The sequence below is a fragment of the Nycticebus coucang genome, chromosome X, assembly GCF_027406575.1.
Source record: "Nycticebus coucang isolate mNycCou1 chromosome X, mNycCou1.pri, whole genome shotgun sequence".
NCBI lineage: Eukaryota > Metazoa > Chordata > Mammalia > Primates > Lorisidae > Nycticebus > Nycticebus coucang.
In genome coordinates, this window is record NC_069804.1 from 166,031,776 (window position 1) to 166,050,482 (window position 18,707).

An 18,707-nucleotide genomic window follows, 5' to 3' on the forward strand; every position below is an offset into this window, starting at 1 on the left:
TCCACATGTTAGGAAGCTACTCCTGCTAGTACAACCTCTCACCCACAAAGCTGTGAGTAGACATGATGGAATCTGGAGCACAGAAGCCACAAGCACATCTTTGGAACTGCCTGCCACCAGGGCCCAAGAAGTCAGCCTCTGCCTAACTCAAACCTTCCAAACCTTATTGGAAGAAGTGAAAATGTATCAGACAGAGCCCTAGCTGCAAGGGAATCTGGGAAATGTATTTTTTAGCCTCTATGTTTTGAGGGGAAAAAATGAAATGACATTAGAATGTGTGCTGAGTAGCAGATAATATTCAGCTCATCTATCTTAAAATATTTTCATACTGACTACTGCAACCAGCATTGCAAGTGTGGTCAAAATATAAGATTATCACTGATTGACAAAATCATGCAAAATACAAAGAAGGACAAGACTAAAAATGAAGGGGTAAGCTTGAACAGATAATGGATGTGTCTTTCTCTAATACTGGAAATAAAATAGAAGGGGTATAGATAGTTTATAGTCTAAAGCCAAAAGAAGATAGGTGGAGAAGTTAGGGAATCCATGGCATGGATGATCTCCATAAAGTAGGGAGCAAATGTCATCTTCCCTGAGTGAAAAAAAGTAGAGACTGGTGAGTGGGTCTAGTGAAAGTGGACTAGCTAATGAGGGAAGTGGAGAGGAAGCTGACACAGCACAAGAGATCTTTCTGCACACCAGCTAGTAAAAAAAGAAACACAGGACTTATTTTTATAAAGCACTGTTTATTCTTATGTATTGAAAATGTCAATTTTAAAAGTCTCCAAAATCAAAACAAGTTAGAAAATTTGAGCTTGCGTAAGAAGGGACATGACAGAAAGGAACTGAAAGGCCTCTAAGGGCAGCAGTTTAATTACAGGGTAACAGGAACCCATTTATAGAGTACTGTAAACAACACAACTATGGAGACACTGCTCTCAGGTTAACATGGCTTCATTTCCTTTATATTATTGTTTAGTGTGTAAGCATGGATACCACTCTGCACAAGCTTCATTACCCAGAGTACTGAGGGCCTCTCATCAGAAGGGTCAGGTCCCATGCATATGTACACATCGCTTTAAAATAAAGACCCTTCAATATTTTCAGCAATCAACTAAAGTATTTTGTAATCACAAAAATGTTTCCTATGGATATAGTTTGCACATTTATTGCAAGCCATTGACTAACCACAGACAGGGCAGATGAGGAGTCTTGTGTTGATGTTATTATTGGTGGCAGAGGGGATGGGGCTTTTAATTTTTAGGTGAAGAATGTCATACCTAAACTGCTATGCTTGAGGACAGAACAACAGCCATTCCTAGAAATCCTTACTCTTCAGCTTCCAGTGACAGCTGTGAGTGCATGGCTGATGGGGGATGCAGATTTAGTTCATTTCCTCTGGATCATGTCATTTCTGCTGTGCAAAAAGCAAACAGCAGCCCTGTACCATGTAGCTATAGGACCTTGAGACCCTCAGTACCACAAGGAAAAAGGGCCCCTCAGCAGGCTGGGAGTTTCAAGCTTCAAGTTTGGTTTTTAAACAACTACCACACATTTACAGGCACTGATCAAATGTATGGGGAAGACAACTTTGATCAGCTCTTTGACCCCTGATCTCTCTTCCAATGACCTTCCCTTGTCTGTGGGGGAGGAAGGGGCAGGCTGCACTGCTCCATCCTAGGGCCCAGGGCTGATTTCCAGTTGCGCTGGATTTGGATGTGTGCTCTTCTTCTCTGACTCTCTTCTGGAGCCAGTTTCTCACAGTTCTGATTTCTGGGATACTTGCAAATTTGATGCTTTGATTTAATGAACAACCTGAGTAAACCAGCTCCAAATAGTCAGCTTCACTAGTGACCAGCACACAGCTACTAGAGGAGCCTTTTTGTTCTGGATATACACACTGAACCAAAAGCACGTGTCTGTAAATAAGGCTTAGAGTCCTACTCAAAGAGGCCGATGATCATTACAACTTCTCACAGCATACATGAGAGCAATAAAATGAATGAAAGCCATCTATGAGGGCTTCATATCTCCTCAATGCAGATTCTTCTGAGGGACAAAAGCTTTGAATATGCAGTGGAGATAAAGTGACTCTTCACAGTCTAACTACTTTTTATAAAATTAGCAAAGCTCATACATAACTAGTTTACACACCACTTGGTACGGTTGGCTAAAAGCACTGGAGAAATAGAAAACTTACCCGCTAGGCAGAAGGCTAGGGGAAAAACCTATCGTGTACTGAGAAGAGATGCTCAACTCAGCTGCTGAAGGGGAAGATTGTCCAAAACGATTTTCTGATGGATTTGGTGTTGGCACAATGACCCAAGTTTCTGCCCCACTGAGTTAAAATGGACACCAACATGACAGGAATAAGGGCACTACAGTTTTTTGGGTCTTATCCACAACATATGGCAGTAACCGAAAAAAAGTATGATTGAGGGATGGTGTGTGATGGTCCAGGGAAGGGTAGCTGGATCACTGGGCCAATTAGTTCATCTTTCACCCTACTCACTTCACAGCTCAGGAAGCCTTACCTTCCAAAAATTAGGCACTAAGGACCTTACAGGTACAGGAAAGCACTGGTGGGAAAGTTGGGTTCACATTTAGTAGGCGTGGCCAGCTGTTTTGGGACAGCAGGCAGCCCACAGAATGTGATCCCAAGGCCATGGCCATCTGAAGACCTTTTAAGTCATTTGCAGGCATTCCCTTTCTTTTTCTTACTGAATGGAAAAGATTCTGAGGACACTTCTACCACCACCGCCTGCTTTTTCTCCTTTTGAAAACAATGTACAACCAACCAATAGCCAAACAGACCCTAAGTTCACACACACACACACACACAGAGGCAGGGAGAGAGAGAGAATGAGAGCCTCAAACACAAAACAGAAGCCATAGAAGTGAGCGAGTGAAGTCAATTATTCTGCGGGACATTTCAAGATGCCCTAAAGGCACTCTCTGCCCAGCGGCACAGTGATGGTTATGGAAGAATCGAGGTCTTGCTACTGGATTCAGCTCGCATGCACTCATCTGTTTGCTTCAACAGTCTGCGGACCAGCTTTTCTAGGTCCCTTCTGGACTTCAGTTCTTCTTCCAGGCATTGCTTCATTCTTTTATTCTCCTATGATGGGGAAAGACATGCTGATTACCAAACACAAGGGGCTCCGCTTACTCATCCTCTCATCAGCCTTCACCACCGACTTACTTTGCTTCCTCAACCTCCCCGCCTTCAATGTCTAAGACAAGATGGCCTCATGATTCTCCTACCTGTCTTTAGCAAACCTTTTCCATTCTTCCCTGCCCTGGCCCTTTTCAACATTTTTTTTAAATTAGTGTCTCTTCTCTTTCAACCCAAGTGTCTATTAAGGAACCTTCTAAAATATCTCTGGTACATGACTCATCTCCTGAGCACCAGGTCCACAATCCCAAAAGCCAGCTTGATATTTCCACCTAGATACACTAAAAGCACCTCAAATTCATTAGGTCTTAAAGCAAACTCAATATCTCCCTTGATACACCAAACTCTCCTCCTCCTGTGGTTGGTTCCTGATCTCCACGAAGGGTACCACCATATCAAACTATGTACCCAGGGAAGAAGCTCCATCTTTAATCCCTGGCTCTTTCTTAATGTTGGCATCACACTATCATAGTCCATAGGTTTGAACTCCGTGATGTGCAGTTCTTTTACATTTGTCTTCCTCCTCCACAGCCTCACTGGCCTGCCTCAGGTCAGGACATTGATATGTCTCATCCTGAGTTTTGTAAGAACCTCCTAAATGGACTTCTAGTCCCTGGTCTCTCTCTGCTCCCATTTATCCCTCACACTGTCACCAGCTATGTCATTCCTCACACACAAGGTAGAGGGGGCATAACTGTACTATATCTGCAGGAAAGCCCTCAAACTCTTGCTCACTCATGAATGACTTGTCTTTTCTGAAGGTCTGTTTCTGGATGGCAGGGAACAGGAAAGTCACAACTAAGTTTGTGACCCTATTGCAAAGTGCTGAATAGGAATACAAGCAAACGTCAGGAATCTAAACCCAAGGCAATGTGGAAAAATCATCAAAACTTACCGTGAAGATACAAGGAAAATAAGAATCCCCTGTCACCACCTTGCTCCTGGACCTTTCCACACAGCACTTCCAGTGTGTGGCAAGGAAGAGGAGTTGTTCTGTTTTCTGAAAAAATGACTTTCACATTTTATTACCTGTTTCAGTTCCTTGACCTCATCCTTCAAGGCGTAAACAGTGTCAACGAGGCTCCTAGAACACAAGGATAGGATTCAGAGGTGAATGGCTACCACTGAAGGATTGTTACATAAAACTTAATAATAAAAACAGCTTTGTAAAGATGCGATTCTGAAGAGCAGTGGACTTTCCAGCTAATCAGGAATGGTACTGCTTTGAATGGCCTTTATGTTCCTTATTTTGATGCAAGAACACCTACCATCCACACATGTTTATTCAAATGCCATGTCACTGCCCCTTTTCTATACTTCCCACCTCTTTTGCTACTTGCTTTCCAGCTTGGGTGAGTAAAAGACAAGAGACTAGGGCCCATTATGAGGTTTTCCCCCAGCATTATTGAGGTGTAATTGACAAAGGTGTGCAATGTGTTGTTTTGATGTATGTATACATTGCAAAATGATTACCTCTATCAAGCTAATTAACACATCTGTCACCTGACACAGTTACCATTCTTTGTGTGTCTGGTGAGAGCATTTAAGATCCACCCTTGTAGCAAACTTCAAGTATATAATACATTAGCTAACTATACAATTGGCCCTCAATATCCATTGGTTCCAGGATCTCCCATGGATTGGTTCCGGGATTCCCCCATGGATACCAAAATCCAAGGATGCTCAAATCCCTTATATAAAATAGTATTGAAAAAATAAAATAAAATGGTATTGCATTTGCATATAACCTACACACATACTTCCATATACTTTAAATCACCTCTAGATTACTTATAATACTTAATACAATGTAAATAGTTGTTATACCCTATTTTTTAGAGAAAAAAGTCTATACATGTTCAACACAGATGCAACCCTCCAATTTTTTTCCCAAATATTTTCAACCCATGTTTGGTTGAATCTACAGATGCAGAACCCATGTATACAGAGAGCTGGCTCTAGTGCTGTATGTTAATTAGCTCTCCAGAACTTATGCATCCTGCAGAACTGAGGTGCCCTTTGACCAACATCTCCCCATTTTCTCCTCTTCTCCATGCCTGGAAACCCCCATTCTACTCTCTGCATTCATGAGTCTGCCTTTTTTAGATTCCCATCATAAGGTTCTGACTTGTCTAACTTTGGAGGAGGAATGAACATCACCTAATGTACAATGAGAGGTGTCACAGAGCTCTGCCTATTCTACAACACCTCTGCTATGCCACTGCCTTTCTCAGCTCTCTGACCCCACATGATATGAAGTCAGGGGTATCATTTCTGGAAGATCTCATATATTACAAAAAAAAAAAAAAAAAAGGATGAAGTGTCCTGAGAGGGCTGTAGAACAGCCTCTCCATCTCTATCTTTCTCTCTGGACAAGACTTCAGAGATCTTAGTTTCAATTCTCATCCTGCCACTTACTACTCCTGAAACCATGTGTAAACATTTTCCCTCCTTCTCATCCTTGCTTGGTCTTAATTTCATCACATATAAAATGGGACTAATACCACATTTCCTGAAAAAACTCGAAAGGTTGTACAGATTAATGTAGCTAGAGTAATAATTTATGTAATTATCATTATTTATTGAGTGCTAACCTTTATAGTTCCATGTAACCTCACAACAATTCTGAAAGTATTACTATCATCTCCATTTTACAGATGAAGAAACTGAGGCACAGAGCGGTGAAGGAAGTTGCTCCAGGTCACAGAGCTAATGAGTCATTGAGTGCTGGACCATCCTTTCCCATTTTGCCATGTCACTTTATACACCAGATGCAAAACTATGTTGAGAAGCACCTTGAAATATGCTATCCTAAGCAAATTTTGGCCTGACTTCAGAATTGACTCAAATTTAAACAAATGAATTATTTGGCTACTTCGTGTTTATTTTATGAGCTGTAAGGTATTTAACCTGATTTCCCCCCAATAGGTCACACTCAGTACTGTGCAAAGGTAAGCCAGAGACTTAATTTCCCTGAACCTCAGTTTCCTCACCTATAGAAGTGGCGAGAGTAATGCTTATCTCATCAGATTGCTGTAGGATTTTAAACGAGGTCAAGTATGTGAAAGTACAGCTCCTGACTCAAAAAATGTAAGAGATGTGTCTCCGGGCACCTCCTACACCCATCCAGAGCACTGATAGTCTCTGTGCCCTGCGCTAGCCTAGTGCACAGAGCTGTTCTGCAGGGCTCGGGCACCTCTGCCTCTCCTTCCCCTACTTTCTTTGTTGTGGAATAGCCCTCAAGGCTCCCAACTGCATGTGCTCACAAGGTCACATTCCTGATGAGGAGGTGCTGCCCAGCCAGACCTTCTTGCCAGTGCCCACACAAACCAGGCAAGGATTAGCCTCCTCTACTCACTTTTCCTCCATGATGGTCTGACCGTTGCTTCTGGTTTCTTCAATGATGAGTTTCTCTTCTTCAGGGAGTAAGACCTGCGGGACCGAATCTTTGCGGGCACCTACAGACAAGGATTGCAAGAGGGAGGAGGGGCAGAGTTACTAGTGAAGGGTATTGTAGGTGTCAGTTCCCTTCCACTATTGTTACAGAAGGGTCTTTGTTCAGAGCATACGGCTGCATCACACCCAGAAGGCAATCACCTAACACTTGCTCACTAAATCTTCCTGACATGAGAAATTTTATTTTTTAATTGAACAGTAAATTTATTTCAGGTTCATGTGAGGGTACAAACAACCAGGTCAAAATATTTGATGTCGTTAGGGAGAATTGCTCTCGTGGTTATGTCTCACACATAAAAGGTGTGCCAAACACCCCCATCCCATGTCCATTCAGTGAGAGCACCCCACATGTCCCTCCCTCGTTACTCCTCTCCCAACTTGAATTGAAATGAGTGTTTCTCCTGTGTGGGCATGCATCAGATCGTCTACTGGCTTCATACTAGTATTGAGTACTTTTGGATACTTGCTTTTCCATTCTTGTGATACTTTACTAAGAAAAATGAGTTTCAACTCCATCCAGAGTATTACATAAGGTGTGAAGTCACCATCTTTTTTATGGCTGAATAGTATTCCATGGTGGGCATGTACCGCAACTTGTTAATCCATTCCTGACTTGATAGGCATTTAGGAAAAGGTGAAATATATTGATTCAGTCTTCTTGTGTATGTTAGAGGTGGGCATTTCACACTCAGAAAAATAATGGGAAAGGGACTCAGTAATACCTGTCCTCAGCTGAGGCCCCGTATATTTCTGTTTTGCCTCCCCCCAAACCAAGAGCAGACTAGTGATCGGTCTCCCCTGCAAATCTCCAGGAAACGACACCCACAGCCTATGGTGTGGTGTTCTGAGATTGTAGTGAAGGTCAGTTGTTCTCCTTACAGTCCTATAGGTAAGGAAAGGCCACTTAAGGTGTCCTGACTGCTGTCTGCTCAGAGTTTCTCCAGGCTTTGGGGCAGAAAAAGGTGACAAAATAGACACAAAGCCCTGACTAAACAGTGCTCCCGCACCTCCAATCTCCCTCCACTCTGACTCTTTCCTCTCAAAGCTCAAGTGCTTCCACTTTGGTCTCTCTGAGCCACTGGCCTCCTCACTTCTAGGCCAAGTTCCTTCAGAGATGTGTGCACTCATTGCCTTCACTCGATCACCTCCCCTTTCCTGAGGTCAGATGTTTCTCTGCCTTCCCCAGGGCATGGCACTTTGTAAGTGCTTGATACAGCTGGCCCCCCATATCTACAGGGTCCACATCTGCGAACTCAATATATCTCAGATGGAAAATATTTTAAAAATACAGATTTAAAAAACCAATCCATGGCTCAGTGCCTGTTGCTCAGTGGTTAGGGAGTCTACCACATACACCAAGGCTGATGGGTTCGAACCCAGCCTGGGCCTGCTAAACAACAATGACAACTACAACAAAACTCTAGCAGGGCATTGTGGTGGGCGCCTATAGTCCCAGCTACTTTGGAGGCTGAGGCAAAAGAATGGCTTGAGCCCAAGAGTTTGAGGTTGCTGTGAGCTGTGACGCCATAGCACTCTACCAAGGGTGACACAGTAAGACTCTGTCTCCAAAAACATAAAATAAATAAAAATCAATCCACTCTAACAACCATTTACACAGCATTTTTATCATATTAGGTATTGTAAGTAATCTAGAGATGACTTGAAGTATATGGGAGGATTTGCATTAGTTATCAGCAAATACTACACCAATTTATATCAGAGACTTGCCCATCCTCAGATTTGGGTATCTGCAGGGTCCTGGAACCAGTCCCCCAGGACACCAAGTCCTGGCTGTAAGTGGCAGCAGACTGACTGACTGATCCACTGAATGCGGCAAGAGCCAAGGGAGGCCAGATCTAGGGGGAAAGGACTTCTAAAGCTGGAGAGGGAGAGGGGGCAGTAGGTCACTATGATGCTGAACAGCTTGCTGTGTGTCAAGCGTGGTGCTGGACACTTTCTGCATGAAAAAGGTAGGCTAGGCGGTGCATCTTACAAGGGTATATGTGAAACTTGGTAAATGGTCTGTGAAGCTAGTGAATGATGCCCCATGATCATATCAATGTACACAGCTATGATTTAATAAAAAAAAAAGAAAAAGGAAGGCTAGGGAGGAAGGGTGAAGCTGTGCTTCTTTAAGCTGGAACACCTTCCAGCACCTCTGAACAGATCCATCAGCTCTGTCGATGTGCAAGGAGGTTGTGGGCAAAGGAGGGGAGGTCAGATTTCGTATCCTGTCCCCACTCTCTAAAAACCAAGTTCTCATGATAAAAACCACTCTCACTTTCCTCTCCTGGATCCTCCAAACTTGTCATCAGAGCAGGGTATGCCCAAAGCCACAGGCAGGTTTTGTCTGCAAAGCAGAAAGTGTGACAGTCCCCTCTTCATAGTCAAATGTGTCAACTTTCACATGGAACGTTCTCTTCGTGTCAGCCTTAGAGATGTGTTACTTTGAAAGAATATATCAAGGCACCTACGGAATCCCCTCCCACACTCAAGTGACTGGTCAGTGGCTGTCCAAAATGGAGCGTTAGAGAGGATTCATTTTATGCAGATGCAAAAAACTTCACAAAAGCTATCCTGAATATGTATAATTAATGGAAGACAAGACACATAATAGATGTGACCTGGCTTTTACAAAGCACAAAGATGAATCATAAAACTTTATCTCAATTTCAGTTTGTAACTTGAAAGTTGTTTGGGGAAATAGCCTCACCTCATGGCTCCCCGATAAATTTTATACATTTTGAACAGCTGCTGCTAAGCAGCTACATTTCCAGATTTTCAGAGCAACTTTGAAACCTGAGTTTGGTGAAGCATTGTTCGCTTAAATATGCAGCTGATCAAAGATAGTATTTTGACTTCCTTTCCAAATTTGCCTGTAAGAAGAGATTAGCATCAGTTCACAGACACAGGAACTCTCTGGGCTCTTTAATTCCTAACTAGTGCTGGTGAAGGTATCTGTGTGCTTCAAAGGAGAACGACTTTAAAAATTTTTTTTTTCATTTCTATCATCTCCAACATTTTTACTCTTGCATCTCTTTTTCTGGGTGAAAAACAACAGTGGGTAAACAAGCCGCTTGGTAGCTAAAACCACCTTATCTGACAGATGCAGTCCTGCTCCGCTCTTCTGCACCGAGTCACCTGCTTTCCACACCCTGCAAACCATCTGGGCCACTGCTGTCTCTGTCTAAGAGGCAGTGAGCAGCAAAGAAGAAACGTCACTCATCAGAGAAAGCAGTTTGGGGGAACCTACTTGAGCTATGGCCTTGTTGGAAATTGGCACTGGTGCAGTAGGCTTCGATCACTTTCAGAATCTGAGCGTCCTCTTCCAGGGCAGCTGCACCTGTCAAATTTAATCAATCATGACTTTTCTTAAGTAGATGCCATTAGACCCACAAAAATGATACAGTGCACTACGCTAGGCCAGGGACTGGCTTCTCCAACCAGTAGTGTTTCTGAAAGGTAGGAGGAAGAGCTGCCCACCCCTGCTGATGGCATCCCCACGGAGCTCTGGGGTCTGCTCAGCAAGTCCAGTACAGAGCGAGGTCTGCTCCTGAAGCCCAGAGCTCTAACTTGGGGGGTCCTGTTGCGGTCTCTTTAAGGCCAAAATCACAGCACTGGGCTCGGTGCTGGCTTCAGTTCTTTTTTTTTTTTTTGGTTTTTGGCCAGGGCTAGGTTTGAACCCGCCACCTCTGGCATATGGGACCGGCGCCCTACTCCTTGAGCCACAGGCGCCGCCCTGGCTTCAGTTCTTATAACACGTATGCCACAGCCTCCTTCTTCCCCTTTAAATTTCAAGGCTCACCTTCTCTAGGAAGTGTTCCCCTGTTAACCCCGCCCATTTTTTCCATCCAGTCAGCAGAGTCACTGATTCTCCCTCCTCCTTTCTCCCCCTCCTAACTCACTCTTGAAATGACTGGATGTCCGCACCGTGTTAACATACCGATGTGCATACCTAAGTGGGGAGTGAGTGGGATGGGCCATGCAGAAGCTGTACTCAAGCAAAGATTTATTTAAACTATACTTTCTTTTTCTAAAATTTTCTGTAGAGATGAGGTCTCACTGTGTTGCCCAGGCTGGTTTTGAACTCCTGGGCTCAAGCAGTCCTCTCACCTCAGTTGGACTCCCAAAGTGCTCAGCCTTAAATTAACTATATTTCCACCTGATACATACAGTTCTGTCACCTCTTTGTGACACATCATTTACTCCTTCACATGTGTCCCAAAGAACCTTGTTCACGGCCTTATAGCCAAAGATGACCACGTCAATTGGCTAACCAAACTTGCAGTTTGCCTCCAAACCAAGCCATATTTCTAGATGTTGCCAGGCCAATTGCTTGAGTAACTGAGAGCATCACTGAGCATCAGACTTCCAGAAGGATTTCAGCCTTGTGTCTAGTTAGTCTGTCTCTGTACAAGAAAATATCTCAGGTATCAGAAAATAAGAGGAGAAAAAAATGTACCCATAGAAAATGGGTCCCTTCAGACATTTTAAACTAGATGAAACTAAGTGCTCGAGACAAAAATGGTACAGATGATGTCTGCCTAAGATGGGATGAAGTGCAGCGAGATGATTATTCAAAATCTGAGAGGTGACAAAACCTTTCCATGCATTTTTTAAATGTAACAGATGATGCTCAGAAAAATTGCTCTGATCATCTGCTTTTAAAAAGAATTCTCAGGATAAAAAAAAATTCTCATGTTAGTTCATCCATAAACAAATTCCATAAAGTAGAAAACACATACTTTTCCTAATCACATATTCCTCCTCGGATGGTTTTCTCTCAGTCTTTCTTTTGTGAAGAAACTTCTTCATGGTTTTGGGGCTCTTACTGGACTCCTGTAAGGATAGAGATTTCTTAATGAATTAAAATTCCCCCCCCAAATTAAAATAACAAATGAAATTAAATAGAGTGCCTCTCTCTTATTTTGATAGTCTTGGTTAGGAGTACATCAGAATTGAATATGGTACACATCAAAAATGGCTCCTATGAACTCAAAAGGGCTAAATAAAACAGAGGCAATGACATTATCCTCTTGATTTCCATAGAAGTCAGAGTAGGAATGGAATGTGCCTACTGAAGATGTAGTACATTCTCCAGAATGCAAAATGCCCATCTGCAGAGAAAGTAATAGATGTTGATGCTAGAAAAATAACACCATTTCTCACTTGGTTCATGATCTCCATTGATACAGTTTTAGGGGAATTAAATAGCAATTGTAACTACTAATGGCATTTATTTCTCAAACAGCTTCAAAACTATTTAAGTAACTTCCTTAGCAACAATCTCTCAGAGAGAAATATAATTTCCATTTCTCAGATGGTAAAATTAAGGCAAAGACTAGGTAATTTTTCTTAAGTCAAAGAGAAGAATCAAATGAAGGATTTTCTGACAAATAATTTTGGTTTAGGAGTAACATACCCACAGCCAAGCTTAACTATACATAATACAAAGCCATATTTTTTTTATTTTTTATATTTTTATTTTTTGAGACAGAGTCTCACTATGTCACCCTCAGTAGAGTGCTATGGCATCACAGCTCACAGCAACCTCAAACTCTCGGGCTTAAGTGATTGTCCTGCCTCAGCCTCCCAAGTAGCTGCCACTACAGATGCCTGCCACAACACACAGCTATATTGTTGTTGTTGTTGTAGTTGTCATTGTTGTTTAGCAAGCCTGGGCTGGGTTCGAACCCACGAGCCCCGGTGTATGTGGCCGGTGTCCTAACCACTGAGCTATAGGCACCAAGCCAAAGATGTATTTTTAATTAGTATATAAAAGAGATGGAAATTATTGGATTTACTTTGCATTATGAATAACTAGTAGGTTAAAAAGTGCTCATTGTCAATATCTAAGTAAACAGATTAGGATCTTAGACTTAGGAAAAACCTCTTGATCATCTTATCCCAATCTTCCATTCAATGTATAGATATGAAGCATGAATAATAATTAGCACCCCCAAAATATATAAAACAAAGAACTTAATATCTTTCACTTAGGCACAGTGATCCACTTAGATGCGAAAACAAGCAGATATACAAAACTCAGGTGACATAAATAACAGGAAGAAAAGCATTCAAAAAATAAGGAAATGAATATTTTAAAGCATTGTAGGATGATATTTTCATGTTTTTCACACGAGCCTGCTTTTTAAAGAAAATCCTTACCTGTCAGAATTGCATCTTCATATTTTAGCCACCAATTATAACAAGGACAAAACAAACATGACAGAAAGCTTCATTCATCAAAGGTTACAGCACAGCATTATGATGTCACTGTAAGCCAAAGATATTGTTCTACCCTTACCTTTAAGATATAAGACATCCTCTAAAATGAATATGTAAAGAAAGAGAAGATGAGCGTGAGAGGTCGATGGTTATAATGACCAAATCCATTTATCAATAATTCTAAAACAACATTTGAAATGTTAGTGTTCTCATAAATTACACAGCAAGAATATCATCACATTTCCCACATTAGTTTCAGATGCAATATCATCATGCAAAAGCCCAAGGGATACAGTTCTGTGCAGAATAACAAATGCTGAAAATAACTGGAATATACACTACCCAGTAAGAACATATTAATAACTCTCTTCCCCCAGAAGAAACAAAGTGATCATGCCTTAGTTTTAATAAGATTAGTTATGGGAAGGATTAAGGCAACTTTACCCTTCAGAGCTCACCTTCATTTGCATTTGGTAACTGACAATTACAAAATATCCATCATGAAAAAGGGGACCTAGGTTACTATGAAGTAACACCCCTGGTTTAGGTAATCAAAGAAGAAAATCGGACGCAGATCAATTTCTAAAGCAAATCTGTGGGACCGTTTCCTGACCAAATTCTACATAGAGTTACATAATAAAGATTCAGCTCAGAAGTTATTTCTCCTATCAGTTAGGTTGAAAGGATGAAAAAAATCCTCCAGTGTCCAAATATTGTTCTGTTTTTACTGCACTAAGAGTTGGTGGCAACAATTAATCAGAACAGAAGCATGGTGCTTTGAATCAAAACACACTCAAAATTGAGCTAAGTCTGCATCCCTCATGAAAACACACATTTGATCTAGAAGTATGTCCTGCCTTTGCACCATAATTCTAAGATTCATCACAGAACTGTCACAAATTTCATCTTCACTCAACAAGGCCTATTTAAAGAACAGTTATGGATAAATGAGCATCTTTTTTGAAATCTGAAATGATTGAAACAGGTTAGGGATAAATGCACTGTTTGGATGGAAAAATAACACTCCACACAGTTACAGAAGCTAGTGACTGACATTTCCTAACTTCAACTTCGAGAAGAAAAAAAAAAAAAAACCTTGAAATCCCCACACTACCCAAATATCCAATGGCCTTTAAGATTGTCTCTAAGAAGCCACTTTTTTAAAAAGACAGTCCTTTCATTAAATTCTTTTCCATTCCCCACTTCAGCAAATATCACTTCATAGTTCAAACTCCTGGCATGGCCTCATAACACTTTACTGATATGGTTTAAAAGATCAACATGACCCAAATTGCTTGGTTGGAAATTCGACTATAATGAACTGGCCCATAATCATCATAAAGGTGATCTTCTTTGCTTCAGGAAGAGACTGGGGAAACTCAGGCAATGCACGTAGACCCAATCTATATTCAATAAATATTTATGATGGATAAGAGTGCAATGGAAAAGTTAAGAAACAAAAAAAATCACTGAGTCTAGCAATTTAAGATTGACATACATCACCTATCATAAATTCTAGCACATTCCCCCAAAACTACTTGTAATAAGCTACACAATTAAGTTGTCAGAAGGATTTTATACCATATGTAGCAAAATTACCTCTTTATAACCTAGCGCTGCTGATGGTCTAAGTGGAGGTGCTGGTCGCAGACAACTTAAACTCCACGGTTTTATAATTTGAGGAGGCTCCAGGGGTCCTCGGGGCTGTCCGGTAGAGCTAAAAGACTGGGAAAATGTCTCATGAGATGTTTGCAATCTGCCATCTGAACCCGACCTTGTGCCACACAGTGAGAGAACAACAATGGCTTCATCGGATCAGCAAAGTCCGCCATAAAAAGGGAAAGATGGAGCAACAAAAGTCTCCAGTTTCAGCTCGGTGTCTGTAGCTCAAGCGGCTAAGGTGCCAGCCATATACACCAGAGCTGGCGGGTTCGATTCCAGGCCGGGCCTGCCAAACAACAATGACAACTACAACTAAAAAATAGCCAGGCGTTGTGGCGGGCACCTGTAGTTCCAGCTACCTGGGAAGCTAAGGCAAGAGAATCGCTTAAGCCAAAGAGTTGGAGGTTGCTGTGCGCTGTGACAGCACAGCACTCTACCCAGGGTGACAGCTTGAGGCTCTGTCTCAAAAAAAAAAAGTCTCCAGTTTGAGAACTTGTGCTTTTCAGTCAAGATTATGGGGCCTCTAAGAAACAGCGCAAAATTGACTCAACAGCCCATCACCCTGTCCTCTCTTTCTCTTCTGGAATTTCATTAAAGTCTTACTGGTTTTCCTCTATAAGGGAGGAAAGTGGAGTAACAGTCACCATTTGAGTGTAGTGATGTGTGTGGCACTCCCTTAGGTGATTACACATAAGTTATTTCATCAGCACAACCTAAGACAGAGACTCGACCAAGTGAAGAAACTAACTAGTAATTGGCAAAGCCAAGATTTACACCAGGATCTGATGCCAAAGCCCATGTTCTTCCCACAACACACGGTGCTCAAAGGTTTGAGTGTTCACAAATGACACAGACTAACTTCTATCTCACTCAGCCAGTACAGTGAAATCTCATCAATTCAAATTCCATGAATTCTAAATTTGTGATAACTCAGAAGAAGACAATGCAAAAGGTTTGCCTTTGAAGAAATCGACTGAGCAAATGTGAGAGCACGAATGAGTTAGCATGGCGACATTTAAGTGCTTCATGAGGTGAACTATTCGTTTTGACTTAACACGTTGTTAATATGAGAACAATGGTTGCTCATTAAAATCAGTCTTGTTTATCATTAAAACATCTTAGCAGGACTTCTGGTTAGAAATATTTGGCTGTTAGTTGGACTATCTGAGTACTGTCAAACAAAACCGCACACCTCTAAGCAAAATGTTTTATTCCTCTGGATGGACCTCACAAAGTGAAATGAGAATTAGTGAGGTTTAACTGTACTTTTAAATGTACAAATGTAGGCTATCCAAAAACTAAGCGTGCTCACTGCTTCATATAAATCTTCAGCAGGCAAGATTTGGTAAGACTCAGTCACCCCTGGACAGAACAAATGGACTACTTACAGAATGAGCACTACATGACGACGACGAGGTTTTGGATAACGAGCCGCTAGAAGCAGGTCCTCTGATCAGTCTGTGCAGCTGCTCCAGCCACTCCTGGAAGTCATGGTTGTTGTTGCAGTGGACCACGATTCTCTCTATAGTGTTACCTACATCATGCAATCATGAGCATTTGAAGACAAAAGGCAAGGAGAACCTTGAGCTTATTCCATTCATAAATAGACTTCACACAACTAGAACTTGGGGGTCTATTTTCAGGGGGTTTCATCCCTATGGGATAACCCTGTTGGAAATTCTGTGTCAGGAACAGATAAGCTGTGATAGTACACAAATATTCACGCATGATTTAGAAAACTGTGCTTGATTTCGACTGTTTACAGAATCTCAGAAGTAGTGCCAAGCTTCACTATACACAAACTTGCAAACTGAAAATTTAATCACATAATCCATCTAGTAGCTCATAGTCTAAAATGAGAATATTATACCAGTTCCCCTAATATCAAAGTTAGAACAAAATCCAACTAAGACTGGCTACACACTTGCAAAAAACACTGAACTTAAGGCTTTTTATCAGGAAAGATGAAGGTAAGGCCTGGTGTCATATCAGCTCAAACAGTGCAGTCATTACATGTTAAATCACACAGGCCTGGCAAGAGGGCTAACAGGCCAAAATGTCCCATTATCTAAGCCCAGAATTTTGCTCCATTTATGAAGAAAGTTTCACAGCTTTTCAACATTTTTTAGAAACAATCAAATCTTACTAATCCATAGGTTGATGATAAGATTATTGATAAAAGTCCACATCTTTGGCTCCTCTGCCACCAGGGAACAGAGTGGGAGAAAATTACATTTACATTAGTCCATTTTGCTGTTTCTCAGCTCTCACAAGTAGCTCTTATATAACAGAAGACTCAAAGTAATGGCAAAGCTGAGGCTTTTGAACAACAGGACATTTCTCTGTTCTATCACTATATCCTAATTATCCTAGGAAATGGGATATACTTTGCCATATCCATGTAAAACTTGTTCATGAATTGTATAACAGAAAATAATAGCATTTATTTATTTAAACTCCATTTCATTCCAGAAAGGATTTGAAATAGCTACACGAAAAAGTGAAAATTACCTACCTGTGATTTCAAATGTGCAGTCATTCCCTTCAATTTCATCTAATCTAGTCACCACCATTCCTGCTATTGGTATTTTTCCCTATTAGAAAAAGGACATGCCTATTAATTCTGGGGTTATGTGTCTCTACTTATCTTGCTTAGATTTCTTACCCTCTCAGCAATCACTGCTGAATTATGGCTAGATATATTTCTCCATTCTGTCAATAAATAGATAATGTGTCCCTGCTGTAAATTTTAACCAGACAAGAAAGCAAGGAGACCATATGGGTTGTATTTGGCTAAAATACTCCAAACCACGAGATCACGATGTACAAAACAGTAACACTTTTCTAACACATTTACATGAGAATCAGTAGAGAAAGTAAAAGCTTCTCTAAGCTTTTATAAAAATTAGTAATTGGCAGGTGAAGATATAACAGGCAATAGTAACTTATCACATTCCATATCTTGGGAGCAGATTGAGGAAAGGTGAATTTCCTAGGACTTTAATAACTTACATGATAGAAATATGAACCATGAGATGTGATTGTAATAAGACAATCGGAGGAGGAGATTCCAGTTTATATTTTCCCAGTAATAATGACACGGACCTGTAAAATGCTGCTGCTAATTGATATGGTTGTAGACTTAGACTTCCACTTACATGTTCAAAACCTAGCTCATAACCAGAGCAGCGGATACGCAAGGTAAATTCATTATACTGATACAAAGGCCTTTGATCTAAGGAACATCTGCTCTTACAAGCTGTTTAATTACAGTGAAGGGTTAGAACACTGCCTCTTCTGGCTCGTGCTTTTAATTCCATAGTGGAGATTTTCATCTGGATAAAAAACCTGTTTTCATTATGGTCCTGTTATTAGTTTTATATGAAATTTACTAACCTGGTAGATGAAACCACTCATCCGAGGACTTGCGGATAACATTATCAAGATATTTGAAAACAACATAAGGTAACGCTCCTCTTTCTCCTGAGAAGGAATAAACAATATTAAATGGAGAATAGAAATGGAACATTTTATTTGTTAAGAATTTCTGGAATCACTGTTTTATAACATAGACCCTCATATAATCAACTGAAATATTAGCAATAATTTCTAGAAATTAATATCCAACTTAAAAACACAAAACTAGATGAATTTTACTCAGATATAAACATTCACAGTTTATTTCTCTTCTTCCTATATATAACAATTAAATACAAATAGCCATGCTTGTTTCCCAAGTATGTAAGGAGCCTGAGAAGTTGGCACAGATTCCACAGCCAGAGACATGTGCTAGACCTGGGCACAAAATAAGTTTCCAGGTTCACACAATGAAAATACATTTTACTTTGAAAACAATGGCATAAAGAAGGCATTTTCGGGTGACGGGAAATTTATTATGCTCTCACAAGTGTGTTAAAGTCTTATTCATAACTTTATTTTAATCAAGAACAAGATACATAGAAATTATTGCACCCATGTAAAATAGAAAAATAAATATATTTTTCAATGGTGCTACAGAAACCTTTCCCTACAAAGGCTGCCCTGGGCCCTTTAAGACACATATTCAAAAATACATCTGGCTTACAGGTGCAAACATCTTACAACAATTATTCCTATAACTGTCTCAGGTCTCCTTCCTCCCATTTGAGAAGAGCAACCTTTTGAGGCTAACCATGCTAACAAG

The 18,707-nt window shown here is 40.9% G+C and overlaps 1 protein-coding gene across 6 annotated transcripts in view; it reads right to left on the reverse strand.

The window, feature by feature from the left end:
• Positions 1–732: 732 nt before the first annotated feature.
• ARHGEF6 (Rac/Cdc42 guanine nucleotide exchange factor 6) overlaps positions 733–18,707 on the reverse strand; it is a 126,856-nt gene continuing 108,881 nt past the window's right edge. For 3 of the 6 annotated variants that reach the window (XM_053579909.1, XM_053579912.1, XM_053579913.1), the window contains 10 exons: positions 17,921–18,007; positions 17,040–17,118; positions 15,913–16,058; positions 14,462–14,587; positions 12,942–12,962; positions 11,380–11,473; positions 9,888–9,977; positions 6,537–6,636; positions 4,208–4,262; positions 733–3,121 (listed from right to left, as the gene is read on the reverse strand). In XM_053579909.1, coding sequence (XP_053435884.1) covers positions 2,981–3,121; positions 4,208–4,262; positions 6,537–6,636; positions 9,888–9,977; positions 11,380–11,473; positions 12,942–12,962; positions 14,462–14,587; positions 15,913–16,058; positions 17,040–17,118; positions 17,921–18,007 — 939 coding nt within the window. In that variant the 3' untranslated portion in view covers positions 733–2,980. The remainder of the gene's footprint in view (positions 3,122–4,207; positions 4,263–6,536; positions 6,637–9,887; positions 9,978–11,379; positions 11,474–12,941; positions 12,963–14,461; positions 14,588–15,912; positions 16,059–17,039; positions 17,119–17,920; positions 18,008–18,707) is intronic. The other 3 variants (XM_053579910.1, XM_053579908.1, XM_053579911.1) reach the window with 3 other exon arrangements.